The sequence below is a fragment of the Oncorhynchus tshawytscha genome, linkage group LG28, assembly GCF_018296145.1.
Source record: "Oncorhynchus tshawytscha isolate Ot180627B linkage group LG28, Otsh_v2.0, whole genome shotgun sequence".
NCBI classification, from domain to species: Eukaryota; Metazoa; Chordata; class Actinopteri; order Salmoniformes; family Salmonidae; genus Oncorhynchus; species Oncorhynchus tshawytscha.
In genome coordinates, this window is record NC_056456.1 from 43,698,296 (window position 1) to 43,714,203 (window position 15,908).

At 41.4% G+C, this 15,908-nt stretch overlaps 1 protein-coding gene across 1 annotated transcript in view; it reads left to right on the forward strand.

Moving 5' to 3' along the window:
- Nucleotides 1–13,241, forward strand: part of LOC112226418 (piezo-type mechanosensitive ion channel component 2-like) — a 116,098-nt gene extending 102,857 nt beyond the window's left edge. Inside the window, exons 43-46 of the mRNA XM_042307884.1 lie at nt 3,583–3,699; nt 6,578–6,657; nt 9,737–9,941; nt 10,681–13,241. Of these exons, the coding sequence (XP_042163818.1) occupies nt 3,583–3,699; nt 6,578–6,657; nt 9,737–9,941; nt 10,681–10,933 (655 nt within the window). The 3' untranslated portion in view covers nt 10,934–13,241. The remainder of the gene's footprint in view (nt 1–3,582; nt 3,700–6,577; nt 6,658–9,736; nt 9,942–10,680) is intronic.
- Nucleotides 13,242–15,908: the final 2,667 nt, after the last annotated feature.

Sequence of the window (15,908 nt, forward strand, 5' to 3'; positions counted from 1 at the left end):
CTTTCTCGGTAAACGCTGCACACTGTCGTGCGTGAAAAGCCCAGGAGGCCGTTTCTGAGATGCTGGAACTGACACACCTGTCACGAACGATAATACCACACTCAATGTCACTTAGGTCACTAGTTTTGCCTATTCTAGCATTCAATCCAACAGCAACTGAATGTCTCGATGCCTGTCTGCCTGCTTTATATAGCAAGCCATGGCTGTATATAGCAAGCCATGGCTGTCTGTTGGAGCTAACCATTTTGGTAAACTGGGTGGTGTACCTAATAAACTGGCCACTGAGTGTGTATCTTTTCGTAAACACAATGTGACTCCAAAAGACAGATTGGAATGTCTGACTGAAATACGCGACAAATCAGAATGAGTGGTGTTTGAATTTGTTAAAGCGCAGGACATGATTGTTTGGTTGTGGGACAGAGCGACAAAATGCAGAACTGTCCTGTGCAATCTGGGACATGTGGTCACCCTACCTTCACCAAAGCAGTCATTCTGAGTGCAGGTTGTTTTGATAAAATATTCCTCTGGCTGGATTCCAATAGGAATTACTAATCACTTCACAAACCACCATATTGTGACTTGCAGGTCTGACATGGCCTATGAGCCAGGATTTTCAGACCACAATGTCAAGGATAACTAGGCCTTAACTAAAGTCTGAGGATAACTAGGCCCTAACTAAAGCCTGAGGATAACTAGTTTATAACTAAAGCCTGAGGATAACTAGGTTATAACTAAAGCCTGAGGATAACTAGAGGACATAACTAAAGACTGAGGATAACTAGGTTATAACTAAAGCCTGAGGATAACTAGGCCTTAACTAAAGCCTGAGGATAACTAGGTTATAACTAAAGCCTGAGGATAACTAGTTTATAACTAAAGCCTGAGGATAACTAGGTTATAACTAAAGCCTGAGGATAACTAGAGGACATAACTAAAGACTGAGGATAACTAGGCCCTAACTAAAGCCTGAGGATAACTAGGCCCTAACTAAAGCCTGAGGATAACTAGGTTATAACTAAAGCCTGAGGATAACTAGGCCCTAACTAAAGCCTGAGGATAACTAGGCCCTAACTAAAGCCTGAGGATAACTAGGCCCTACCACTGAGGATGGATGACTCTCCAACACTATCTTACGTCATCATAGTGGGCAGCTGAACACGGTATACTGGAAGCACTCGGTTTGTTATTTTAACTAAGGTATAGCCAGTCTTTGTTAAACATAAATACCGAACTTGTTTTTGCATGGATTCCACGACACGGTTAACTTTTAACAACTAGGTCTGCTATTTCTTCACCCGTAATCCTGTTCAACAGACAGGTTAAAGTCTGCTTGAAAAGAGCCGCTAACCCAGCTAAACTGCTAACGTTAACAATCAAGCGAACGAAGTTAGTCCCAGATCTGTTTTCCAATGGAGCCCTCTTCGTCTGGAGAGGTAAATGAATGATCCCAGATCTGTTTTCCAATGGAGCCCTCTTCGTCTGGAGAGGTAAATGAATGATCCCAGATCTGTTTTCCCATGGAGCCCTCTTCGTCTGGAGAGGTAAATGAATGATCCCAGATCTGTTTTCCAATGGAGCCCTCTTCGTCTGGAGAGGTAAATGGTTCCAGCGCTGTAGGATCTGTATCTTCTACGCTTTGTTTCAGGACAAACTGGATCACTTAGAGTTCCAATGCGGCAATAGTTTACTTGCCGAGGATTATAGGCTTGAGGTGACTTCCTTGATCATGGAATTCTTACCTTTTCTACACCGGTGGCTGGGTGGCGTTCACGCATGTTGAATGCATCTCCGTCTTGTCGTTTGTCGTTATCCGACTGGCCGGTGTTGCCCGGAGTTTGTTTGCCAGGGGAGCCATCTCCTGCCTCTCCTCCCCCATCTGATGGCAAGTCGAAGGAGCACAGCAAGAGGAGCATGACAATCAACGATGGTCGCATGGAGCCATGGAAGCCAAAGACAGCGTTCTGCTGCAAAGCAGCCTACACTCCCAGCGAGAGGCCCGGAGAGGATACAAACAACAAATAGTTTCGCTGCCCTAGAGCCTGATCTTCCTGCACCTTTTTCGCTGGGGGTGCAGCAGGCAACAGGAGTAGGTGTCACACCCACTTGGGAGAACCATTTTTCTGGAGGCAGAGTTCTTGTAGAAAATGCCTGGGTATGGTCTCTGAACAGTGGGAGGGGGCTTAATTAGCCTCTGGATTTGGGTGGGATAGGCTGGGAGAGACTCCTGCCATTGTTGGGCTCAAAGGCTTTGACACCTCTCACTTCACACCTCAGTGGTAATTGAAGTTGTATCTTGTCTGTCCTAGCAGGCTTGGCAGCCTGAACTTAGCGTTCAGTCCCCATAAAGTAAAATATAGCATTGTAATGTACTTTATTTTTTACTTTTCATCTTGGCTTCCAAAATAGCATCAACCCAAACATTACTCACTCAGTTCCAGGTTGGATGGTGTCCTCAGGTCTCTGCTGTTTGTTTGCCACCCGCTGTATATCTTGGTAGTAGGAATCTTTCCAGGTAATTTTGCCCAAAATCAGGTTGTAGGTTTGGAGTTTTGATCTGGGGTGAAGGTTATGCTGTGGAGGGTAGCATCCTGTATATGTCCCTGCCAAAAAAATCAAAGTTTATCTAACTCCAAATCTATCTTTTTATAAAAACATGCTGAAAAATGCAGGAGCTCACATGCAGCTGTGTCTCTCTCTCTCTCCCCTCTGGAATAAAAATAAAATGTAAAAGGAGTACTGATTAGTAGAGTTTAGTGGAGTAGAGTTTAGTAGAGTAGAGTGGGGATTAGTAGAGTAGAGATTAGTAGAGTTTAGTAGAGTAGAGTAGAGTTTAGTAGAGTAGAGTTTAGTAGAGTAGGGATTAGTAGAGTAGAGTTGAGTAGAGTAGAGATTAGTAGAGTAGAGTAGGGATTAGTAGAGTAGAGATTAGTAGAGTAGAGTAGGGATTAGTAGAGTAGAGTTTAGTAGAGTAGAGTAGGGATTAGTAGAGTAGAGATTAGTAGAATAGAGTTTAGTAGAGTAGAGTAGGGATTAGTAGAGTTTAGTAGAGTAGGGATTAGTAGAGTAGGGATTAGTAGAGTAGAGATTAGTAGAGTAGAGAATAGTAGAGTAGAGATTAGTAGAGTAGAGTTTAGTAGAGTAGAGTAGGGATTAGTAGAGTAGAGATTCGTAGAGTAGAGAATAGTAGAGTAGAGTTTAGTAGAGTAGAGTTTAGTAGATTAGAGTAGAGATTAGTAGAGTAGAGTTTAGTAGATTAGAGTAGAGATTAGTAGAGTAGAGTTTAGTAGATTAGAGTAGAGATTAGTAGAGTAGAGTAGAGATTAGTAGAGTAGAGTTTAGTAGATTAGAGTAGAGATTAGTAGAGATTAGTAGAGTAGAGTAGAGTAGAGATTAGTAGAGTAGAGATTAGTAGAGTAGAGTAGAGATCAGTAGAGTAGAGAATAGTAGAGTAGAGATAAAAGGATCTTTATTTTCTCAGCCATACAGATTCATTTTAGTCACATAAATGTGTCATAATACTTTTTGTCTTTATAATCTCATAAACCTGTTTGAGATGTGAAATGATCTGATCATTTCAATCAGGAACCTGACTCTGGGAGCGAAGGCTGAGTTTGCGACTGGGAAGAAAGTGACATTTCTGGATGATGCAACCAAACTGGAGCTGAGCCTACTGCTCAACGGGACCAGACGAGACAGAGTGTGAGTGTACTTTCTATTTATTTGTCAATTAATTAAAATATATATATATATATAGAGAGAGAGATATATCAAACTACTTTTATTCTATGGCTTGAATCAGGAGTTGAAACAATAATGAAGCTCAGTATCTCTGTTATGGAGAAATATAACCACTTTCAAAATTGGAACAATGTTTTAATCCTATGCCGTGTTTGTTTACATTTACGTTGTTTACAAACATATATTTCGGGGTTCTGATGAAGTATGACAGTTGAATTAAGCTCATGAGGCATTTATAACATAAAACTTCAACGCGGAGTCTGAAAAAGCATTATGTTCCTTTTAGACAGGCAATGGCACACATTTTAGCAAATAAACGTTTGTTTCACATTAATGCCGGGTCTAAATGAACTATTTACCATTAATTACCATGAATTGTTTGATTTGTTACATTCAGTGGTGGAAAAAGTACCCAATTATCATACTCAAGTATAAGGAAAGATACCTTAAAAGAAAATGACTCAAGTAAAAATGAAAGTCACCCAGTAAAATACTACTTGAATAAAAGTCTAAAAGTATTTGGTTTTAAATATACAAGTATAAATCATTTCAAATTCCTTATAGTGATCCCTTCCTGCTCCAATCCCGTTAACGGGATTGATTTGACAACACCCAGTGAGATAGCAGTGCGCCAAATTCAAAAACAGAAATACTCATAATAATAATTCATCATCAATCATCATCAAGTGTTGTTCATCGGTTTAAAGATGAACTTCTTGTTAATCCAGCCACAGTGTCAGATTTCAAAAAGGCTTTACGGCGAAAGCAAACCATGCTATTATCTGAGGACAGCACCCCATCAAACAAACACATGAAAATCATACTTCAACCCGCCAGGCACGACACAAAACTCAGAAATAGTTCAGATTTCCCTTCACTGAAAAACAGTCCTAGACCATTATTCCTCCACCACCATACATTACAGTTGGCGCTATGCATTCGGCCAGGTAGCGTTCTCATGGCATCCGCCAAACCCAGATTCGTCCGTCATACTGCCAGATGGTGAAGCGTGATTCATCACTCCAGAGAACAGCTTTCCACTGCTCCAGAGTCCAATAGTGATGAGCCATGTAACAACAACAAACAGTTATTGTGCTGACGTTGCTTCCAGTCCACATACTTTTGTGTGTAATAGTGTAACATATTTCATCTAATAAGCTGCATGCAATCCCGAGTCATAGTGGGAGGACCATGATATGATGGTTATTATATCAATATGTGCACATTAAAGCGTTTCCTCCGCCATTTCTCACATAATTCATTTTACGCACAAAAAGATCTCACCTTGTCTAGCGTATGTTATCTTGTCGACATTTGGAAAGTTTACAGAAAAAATTGCTGTTTCCATCAGGCCTGTTGTGACATTTTGTGTCCAACCTACTCTACTCGCAAAAAAGGTTGGATGGAAACCTGGTTACTGTGTGTAAATGATAATAGGTTAGTGCAGGAAATTAAGAAATTGATTAAATTGCAGAAAGTAAATGCTGGAATTAAACAATTAACTATGAGCAAATGAGCAAATGAGCAAAAGCTGTGTGCATTAAGGAAATAGACGACTGGCTCAAATAGAAGCCTGTCTTTAAAACCTCTTGAGACTAGGGGGCAGTATTTTGATGTTTGGATGAAAAACGTGCCCAAAGTAAACTGCCTATTTCTCAGGCTCAGAAGCGAGAATATGCATATAATTGGTCGATTAGAATAGAAAACACTCTAAAGTTTCCAAAACTTTCAAAATATTGTCTGTGAGTATAACAGAACTGATATTGCAGGCGAAAACCTGGGGAAAATCCAACCAGGAAGTGCTGAAACCTCTCTTTTCCATTGCAAGCCTATCCTCCATTTACAGGGATATCAACTTTCCCTATGGCTTCCACAAGGTGTGAGCAGTCTTTAGACATAGTTTCAGGCTTTTATTCTGAAAAATGAGCGAGAATGATCACATCGCGTCAGTGGATAGCTAGGTGTCCCCAGATTTGTGCATGCGAGAGCCACTGGAGCGAGACCTTTTCTCTCTCTCTCTCCTATTGAAAAGGCTACCGAAATCTGACATGTCAGGTGGATTAACAACAAGCTAAGCTGTGTTTTGGTATATTGCACTTATGATTTCATGAAAATTAAATATTTTTAGTAATTTGAATTTGGCGCTCTGCAATTCACCGGATGTTGACGAAAATGATCCCGCTAAAGGGATCGGTGCGCCAAGATTAATAAGCGCCTGTTCAGTGATTTACGCAAATAAAGGCCCAGGCTATTAATTGAAGTTTTACGGCATGTTATATTCTGATTACACCAAATATTAGGAACCCTTTTTCCTCAGAACAGCCTCAGTTCATCAGGACTCTACAAGGTGTCTTAAGCATTCCACAGGGATGCTGGCCCATGTTGACTCCAATGCTTCCCACAGTTGTGTAAAGTTGGCTAGGTGGTGGACCATTCTTGATAAACACAGCAACCTACCCTGCTCAAAGGCACTTTAAATATTTTGACTTGCCCATTCATCCTCTGAATGGCACAGATACACAATCCATGTCTCAATTGTCTGAAGGCTAAAAATCCTTCTTTAACCCGTCTCCTCCCCTTCATCTACACTGATTGAAGTGGATTTAACAAGTGACATCAATAAGGGGATTATAGCTTTCACCTGGATTCACCTGGTCAGTCCACGTCATGGAAAGAGCAGGTGTTCTTAATGTGTTGTGTACTCAGTGTTTATCATTTATTTATAAATCCCAAAATGGATGTCATAAGTATTCTAGCTTTATAAACTTAATCTGACATATTTCTCTATGTCATAACGGTTGTTAGTAACAAACAGCCTGTTGTGTTCTTCTGTTACCAGGGTGATAAAGCACGTCTTCCCGCGGTACCTCCGAGCCCCTAGTGACTCCGAGGCCAAGCCAATAGAACAACTGTATAAAGGTATAAGCAGCATTTAAACACCGTGTGCCGTGATATTTGTGTGTGTGTGAATAAAGATGGCGTCTAAGAATAAAGATGCCATTTAAACTGTAAACTGTTAGGTCTATATCGATTAGGTCTATATTCAGTAGGTCTATATCGATTAGGTCTGTATTGAGTAGGTCTATATTGATTAGGTCTATATTGAGTAGGTCTATATCGATTAGGTCTATATTGAGTAGGTCTATATTGAGTAGGTCTATATTCAGTAGGTCTATATCGATTAGGTCTATATTGAGTAGGTCTATATTCAGTAGGTCTATATCGATTAGGTCTATATTGAGTAGGTCTATATTCAGTAGGTCTATATTGATTAGGTCTATATCGATTAGGTCTATATTGATTAGGTCTATATCGATTAGGTCTATATCGATTAGGTCTATATTCAGTAGGTCTATATCAATTAGGTCTATATCGAGTAGGTCTATATCAAGTAGGTCTATATTCAGTAGGTCTATATCGATTAGGTCTATATTCAGTAGGTCTATATTCAGTAGGTCTATATTGAGTAGGTCTATATTCAGTAGGTCTATATCGATTAGGTCTATATTGAGTAGGTCTATATTCAGTAGGTCTATATTGATTAGGTCTATATCGATTAGGTCTATATTGATTAGGTCTATATCAATTAGGTCTATATTCAGTAGGTCTATATCAATTAGGTCTATATTCAGTAGGTCTATATCGATTAGGTCTATATTGATTAGGTCTATATCAATTAGGTCTATATTCAGTAGGTCTATATCAATTAGGTCTATATTCAGTAGGTCTATATTCAGTAGGTCTATATTGAGTAGGTCTATATTGAGTAGGTCTATATCGATTAGGTCTATATTGAGTAGGTCTATATTAATTAGGTCTATATTCAGTAGGTCTATATCAATTAGGTCTATATTCAGTAGGTCTATATTCAGTAGGTCTATATTGAGTAGGTCTATATTGAGTAGGTCTATATCGATTAGGTCTATATTGAGTAGGTCTATATCGATTAGGTCTATATCGATTAGGTCTATATTCAGTAGGTCTATATTGATTAGGTCTATATTGATTAGGTCTATATCGATTAGGTCTATATTGAGTAGGTCTATATCGATTAGGTCTATATCGATTAGGTCTATATTGATTAGGTCTATATTGATTAGGTCTATATTGATTAGGTCTATATTGATTAGGTCTATATCGATTAGGTCTATATCGATTAGGTCTATATCGATTAGGTCTATATCAATTAGATCAATTAGTCTATATTGACTGATGCGTCTTGCTGACAAATGTTACTTTTTTGTAGCCTGAAAAATCAGGACACCTCAAATGGGGCTAAAACTGTCCCGGAAAAACGTGATGAACCACGCAGTCAACCTACTAGACTAGACAACAATGTGCCTTAAAACATGATGGTCACCCTAACACACAGTCAACACACAGTCAACACACAGTCAACACACAGTGAACCTACTAGACTAGACAACAATGTGCCTTATAACATGATGGTCAACCTAACACACAGTCAACACACAGTCAATACACAGTGAACCTACTAGACTAGACGACAATGTGCCTTAAAACATGATGGTCAACCTAACACACAGTCAACACACAGTCAATACACAGTGAACCTACTAGACTAGACGACAATGTGCCTTAAAACATGATGGTCAACCTAACACACAGTCAACACACAGTCAACACACAGTCAACACGCACTGAACCTACTAGACTAGACGACAATGTGTATGACATTCACCCGACCATTTCGGTTCGTAACAGGATGTTGGGAAGAGTGGTCTGTTTGTCTTGAGGAAGGCTTGACAGGGCCGCTGTCCATGACAGAATGTGTACATCTTGGCAGGGAATGTCATGAGTTATCCACTCGTGGGCTCAACTACACAACAAAATGTTCAATCTAATGCTTTGGAATAAAGGCCTCTTTTTTTTAAATCAAGGACGCACGGCGAACAAATGGAGAAAATGAGGAAGTCAAAAGGAAAATGGATGCATAAAGGAGCTCAACTTCATCTCTACTGAATGGACAGTGTGTCATATAGAAATACATGGACTAAACCATGACAGAGAGATGGGGGTGTTCCTTTCATCTGGAGGCTTTTATTTTCACATGTACCACTGCATTGTAAACAAATACCCTGTGTCGGGTGCCATCTTTCGGCTGGGACGTTAAACGGGTGTCCTGACTGTCTGAGGTCATTAAAGATCCCATGGCTCTTATCGTAAGAGTAGGGGTGTTAACCCCGGTGTCCTGGCTAAATTCCCAATCTGGCACCCAAACCATCACGGTCACCTAATAATCCCCAGTTTACAATTGGCTCATTCATCCCCCTCCTCTCCCCTGTAACTATTCCCCAGGTCGTTGCTGCAAATGAGAACGTGTTCTCAGTCAACTTACCTGGTGAAATAATGAATAAATAAAAAAATATAGAAGAAAGATTAAATTAGCATTATTTAGAGACCCCTCAAAGTTGGACTATTGTTGCATTTAGGGGAGCCGAGCCCCCCCCCTCCCCTGTTTACATTTTAGTCATTTAAGCAGACACTCTTATCCAGAGCGACTTACAGTCGTGGGTGTATACATTCTTTATATGGGTCCCCCTAGTGTTGCAAGCTCCATGCTTTACCAACTGAGCCACCACCTCGATACACGTTTACACTAGTCAAATATACAAGACATTAAAAACAGGACAGTCTATCTTTATATCTGAATATCATGATCGTGGTGTTTGGAATGTTTTTTTTGTTGTCAATCAATTTACTGTGTTATCGTGTTGTGTTACTGCGTTTGTTGTCAATCATATTCTTTTGACGCCAAAACCTTTCCACATTGTGCGGACAACAACAAAAAAATGCAAATTCTGCTCCTCCTCCTCTAGAGCATTAAATACAAGATGTTATTTTATTCTATTTTATTCTATTATATTTCATCCTATTCATTCAGAGGTGCATATGACCATTAAAAACAATATTTTATTTTATTGCATTCTATTTTGTTATATTTTATTATATTATATTTCATTCTATTCAATTCCAGAGAAGGTGTACATGAGCATCACTTTGGCGTTGGAACGTTCCCATAACGACTCAGCAGAGGTCCAGGAGTGGTGGATCGTGAACCAGACAGATCCGGGACAGATCAGCGTTCGTAGGCCCAAGCACCTGTACGACGCTGGGCTGGAGCTCTATGTCTTCAGTGACCAGGTCAGCCCTCCTAGTCTGGGTTTCCTGGCTGGATACGGGTGAGTAGACAACAAAAAAACAGAACGTAGCGTAGCATGGAAAGGCATAATATAGCATAGCATCACGTCACACAAGTATTTCATTTGATCTCATGAAAGTATCGGTCCTGTAAGCCATCCGCTAACCAGGCAGTAGCTTGTGTCCATCCCATCAATCGGCTCCTGTCAGCCATCCGCTAACCAGGCAGTAGCTTGTGTCCATCCCATCAATCGGCTCCTGTCATCCGCTAACCAGGCAGTAGCTTGTGTCCATCCCATCACATTGCAGACAGGCCCTGTAGTGCAGGTGTACCAGTCAATTTTTTAATTTATTTTTATTTCACCTTTATTTAACTAGGTAGGCTAGTTGAGAACAAGTTCTCATTTACAACTGCGACCTCTGGCCAAGATAAAGAAAAGCAGTGCGACAAAAACAGCACACACAGAGTTACACATGGAATAAACAAACGTACAGTCAATAACACAATAGAAAAATCAATGTACAGTGTGTGTAAATGTAGTAAGAATTGGGAGGTGAGGCAATAAATAGGCCAATAGTGGCAAAGTAATTACAATTTAGCAGTTAAACATGGGAGTGATTGATGCGCAGATGATGATGTGCAAGTAGAGATACTTACTCCAACGTAGATAGTTAGTCAAGTACCCATCGATGTTGAATAAGAAAATGTATACTCTGTACTGTGCTGTGTATAATGGGCATAACTACATTAACTAAGTATGTATGGATCTTTCCCTCCAGGATCATGGGTCTGTACGCCTCCGTGGTGCTAGTCATCGGTAAGTTTGTCCGCGAGTTCTTCAGCGGTGTCTCCCACACCATCATGTTCGAGGAGCTGCCCAACGTGGACCGCATCCTGAAGCTCTGCACCGACATCTTCCTGGTCCGAGAGACGGGAGAGCTGGACCTGGAGGAAGACATGTACGCTAAACTCATCTTCCTCTATCGCTCGCCTGAGACTATTATCAAATGGACCAGGGACAAGACTCAGTGAGCCTGGTTGTATAGGGTAGTTATCCATTAACGTGGATAGAAGTTTAATAGTGTTTCTCAACCACTGACTAGTCCGTGAATACTTGACCAGTCTCTGGGACGTTGATGTTACTGACTGACCTGAGAAATATTCTTAAGTGTTATTGATTTTTATGTAAGAAAGGAAGGAAGGACCAAAGCTTGGTCCCTGTTGAGAAAACGGTTGAGAAGACGGTTGAGAAACACTGCCTTAGAACACAATTGCTAAAATAACATGACCGAGGCGTCAGGAAACAATGAAAATTAGGACAAAGAACGGGGGTCTTCACTGAGAGGACATATGGGTGAGGTTAAATATTATCTACAAAGCTCTGGTGGTATGAGCTTCAAATACTGGCCTGACTATTCTACTTTAGACCAATGATGTGTCAAATACTACAAAGTAACCCCCTGTCCCCTGTATCGTCCCTCGTTGTCTTTTCCCCACAGCAGTGTGGATGATACAGGTCAGTGTTTTAAAAAGGGCTTCCCACCAATGGATGATAACCATGAAAATGACCTTACACAGGATTGGTCAGTTTAAATTTCCAACCTTTTCCTGATTGGAGCTCCTGGTTCATGTGATTGTGCAATATTATAGAGTTCTTCGTCATGTCCCCCGAGACGACCATTTTGAAGGATGTTTTCATTGCTACATACGAGATGGCCATTTTGAAAGATGTCATTGCTACATACGAGACGGCCATTTTGAAAGATGTTGTCATTGATACATACAAGACGGCCATTTTGAAGGATGTTGTCATTGCTACATACGAGACGGCCATTTTGAAGGATGTTGTCATTGCTACATACGAGACGGCCATTTTGAAGGATGTTGTCATTGCTACATATGAGACGGCCATTTTGAAGGATGTTACGAGACGACCAAGATTGCAGGCGACTACGCCATCTTGTTAATGTCTAAAACAGAGAGCTACTTCTAAAGACGCTAATGACAATCTATACTTGCCTTATTTAGTTTGTTTGTATGAGAAACTAAACCTGTGTTAATGATTTCTCAGGAAAGGACAAGAGTTGTTGTTTCATCAAGAAAGGTTTCACTTTTACTCAATGTAATGTTTAGAGTATAGATACTTTAATATGTTGTTTTGGTAGCTAATTAACGGTTGAATTGATTTACCTACTTAAAGATCATAAAAAGATGAGAATAATATAAAATAATATAATATAAAAACAAAACTGTGATAGATTCAAGATTGATGTTGTTCTATTTCCTGTTGGGAGGGGGGAGACCACTCCAGACTGTCTGTAAGTAATTGAGAAGAAGAACATGTTCTTTATCCAAATTGAAACCCTCCAGTATGTTTTTATCAAGGCCCATATAAGGATCTGGTCAAAAGTAGTTCACTGAATATTAACACATCTTTTGACCAATGGGTACAATGATATGTTAATTGTGTAGATAGTCAGATCTTCTCCTGATTGAGTACTGGCACCTCTTATAGAATATTGTCTTCAAAGTATTGCAGAGTACCGGCACCTATATATAAAGAGTACCGGGCACCTAAACATGAGTACTTACATGTATTGCAATCAACTTCAATGGCTGAATACAGGCTCTGTTCAGGATACAGCTGCTATTAAATCATGTTATTATACTGTTCTCTCTGGCTCCAAGGAGACATTTAGAGAGGCTTCTCCTCAGACACCACACCCACACACAGTTGATCTTCTACAGTTTGACTCAAGCACGAAGTAGTGGGTGTATTTTGAATCAAGAGTATATTCTGTATCATGAAGCTACTGAACTGTCTGGAGCGTTCTCGTGGACACTGTTGCTGGACTCATCCATTGTTCAACTTCGTCCACCGATTTGTAGAACTCTCATCTCATGTACAGAATGACATCCGTATGACTTCAATAGGAAGTAGTACTTGAGTTTCATCAACATTCAAAAGATAAGAAATGGAGAAAACAGCCATTCATACAAAAACACAAACACACATTGTTTTGTTTGGACCTTTGGTTCCGAGCTATGCACCAGAGGACATTGTTTTGTTTGGACCTTTGGTTCCGAGCTATGCACCAGAGGACATTGTTTTGTTTGGACCTTTGGTTCCGAGCTATGCATCAGAGGACATTGTTTTGTTTGGACCTTTGGTTCTGAGCTATGCATCAGAGGACATTGTTTTGTTTGGACCTTTGGTTCCGAGCTATGCATCAGAGGACATTGTTTTGTTTGGACCTTTGGTTCCAAGCTATGCATCAGAGGACATTGTTTTGTTTGGACCTTTGGTTCCGAGCTATGCATCAGAGGACATTGTTTTGTTTGGACCATCAGAGGACATTTTGGTTCTGAGCTATGCATCAGAGGACATTGTTTTGTTTGGACCTTTGGTTCCAAGCTATGCATCAGAGGACATTGTTTTGTTTGGACCTTTGGTTCCGAGCTATGCATCAGAGGACATTGTAGCATGAAAGAAAACGTCCAGTATTGTCATGAATAATTTTCCATTACATACATAATTGTTTTAGGGAGGGAGGGAAGGGGGTGAGGGGGGATTAAATGTAAACTGTCATTTTGGCTCTCTGTCTTAAAGGAGCTTTAATAAAAGTAGGTGTATGTTTAAAGGTATAAAACATGGTATAGCTATGGTCCAGTTTTAAAGGGATGGTTGTAATGGTCCAGTTGTATGTTTAACCCTTGTATGGAGTTTGATTTTCAATGTTTACAAAAAGAAAAATGATACAATGAATAATCTTTTCAACCTGCGACTCATTGGCTTTGGCTCATTTTCTGTGAAGAACATGTCAAATAAACACACACACACACAAAAACATTTATTACATATGTGGTGTTCAGGTCCACTGGACCCGAGGGTAATAAAAGTGTGGAAAAGTGTGTGTGTAGGTGAAAACAAGTAAAAATGAAACGAAAAAGTAAGCTGTGTGCCTTCACTCGGTCTTCCTCCTCTCTGGGCCTGCTGTTTCAACACAGCACCAAGAACCTGTCCGCCTGTCTCCCTGTCTCCCTTCCTGTCCGCCTGTCTCCCTGCCTGTCTGTCTGTCTCCCTGCCTGTCTCCCTGCCTGTCAGCCTGTCTCCCTGCCTGTCTCCCTGCCTGTCAGCCTGTCTCCCTGCCTGTCTGTCTCCCTGTCTGTCTCCCTGCCTGTCTCCCTGTCTGTCTCCCTGCCTGTCTGTCTGTCTCCCTGCCTGTCTGCCTGTCTCCCGCTTTTCTCACACTCTTTACCCTTTGTATTGTGTGAAACTACACAATGTCTTGTGGGAACCTGCACAATTTTATTACAATATATTATTTCAATACATTGTAAAATAATAAAATAATAATCTGTATTTTCCCTACACTCTACCCCAGCAGGTGCAAATTGGGGGAGGGACATAATAAATAAATAGCTTTGCATGTGTGGTTCCTTACCACAATCAGTATGGCAAAAATAATCTCTGCTCAGAGGGCTTTAGAAATATTTTTTGTAGAGAGAGAAGCATGGAAGGAGCGTCTTACACTTTGGAAGATGAAGAATTTTCAGAATATAAGGATCATGTCTCTGTCAATTCAGAGTCTGACAGTGAGTTGGAGGATGAGATTGACCCTTAGCCAGCCCCAGGACCAGCCCACCAGCGACCAGCCCACCAGCAAGCAGCCCTTCAGCAACCAGCCCCAGTACCAGCCCTTCAGCAACCAGCTCATCAGCAACCAGGACCAGCCCATCAGTAACCAGCTCATCAGCAACCAGGACCAGCCCATCAGCAACCAGCCCGTCAGCAACCAGCCCCAGGACCAGTCCGTCAGCAACTAGCTCATCAGCAACCAGGACCAACCGCATGTCTGCCAAAGTGATAAGGATGCAACCAGGGCCAACGTGGATGGCGGTTACTCATGTGCAGGACATACAGTCTACTAACTGTTCATCCCAGACACCATCCAGAAAATCATACTGAATGGCACTAATTTGGAGGGAAGGCATGTTTTTGGAGAGAGATCGACCAAACTCATGCATAGTGCATAGTTTTGGGGGTTGTTATCCTTGCTGGTGTTTTCAGATCCAATGGGGGAATCTCCAGAATCCGTGTGTGGGATGCAAAACCTGGCAGAGAACATTTCAGTGCAACAATGTCTCTGAAAAACTTCCACATTATTTCCAGGATTATCCGCTTCGATAACAGAGACACCAGACCAGCTCTCTGGCAGAGAGACAGGCTAGCTGCAATCAGGTCAGTGCAGAGAGACAAGCTAGCTGCAATCAGATCAGTGCAGAGAGACAGGCTATCTGCAATCAGGTCAGTGCAGAGAGACAAGCTAGCTGCAATCAGATCAGTGCAGAGAGACAGGCTATCTGCAATCAGGTCAGTGCAGAGAGACAAGCTAGCTGCAATCAGGTCAGTGCAGAGAGACAAGCTAGCTGCTATCAGGTCAGTGCAGAGAGACAAGCTAGCTGCAATCAGGTCAGTGCAGAGAGACAAGCTAGCTGCAATCAGGTCAGTGTAGAGAGACAAGCTAGCTGCAATCAGGTCAGTGCAGAGAGACAAGCTAGCTGCTATCAGGTCAGTGCAGAGAGACAAGCTAGCTGTAATCAGGTCAGTGCAGAGAGACAAGCTAGCTGCAATCAGGTCAGTGCAGAGAGACAAGCTAGCTGCAATCAGGTCAGTGCAGAGAGACAAGCTAGCTGCAATCAGGTCAGTGTAGAGAGACAAGCTAGCTGCAATCAGGTCAGTGCAGAGAGACAAGCTAGCTGCAATCAGGTCAGTGTAGAGAGACAAGCTAGCTGCAATCAGGTCAGTGCAGAGAGACAAGCTAGCTGCTATCAGGTCAGTGCAGAGAGACCAGACCAGCTCGGAGGCAGAGAGACCAGACCAGCCCAGGGCAGGCAGAGAGACCAGCTAGCTGTAATCAGGTCAGTGCAGAGAGACCAGCTAGCTGTAATCAGGTCAGTGCAGAGAGACAAGCTAGCTGCTATCAGGTCAGTGCAGAGAGACCAG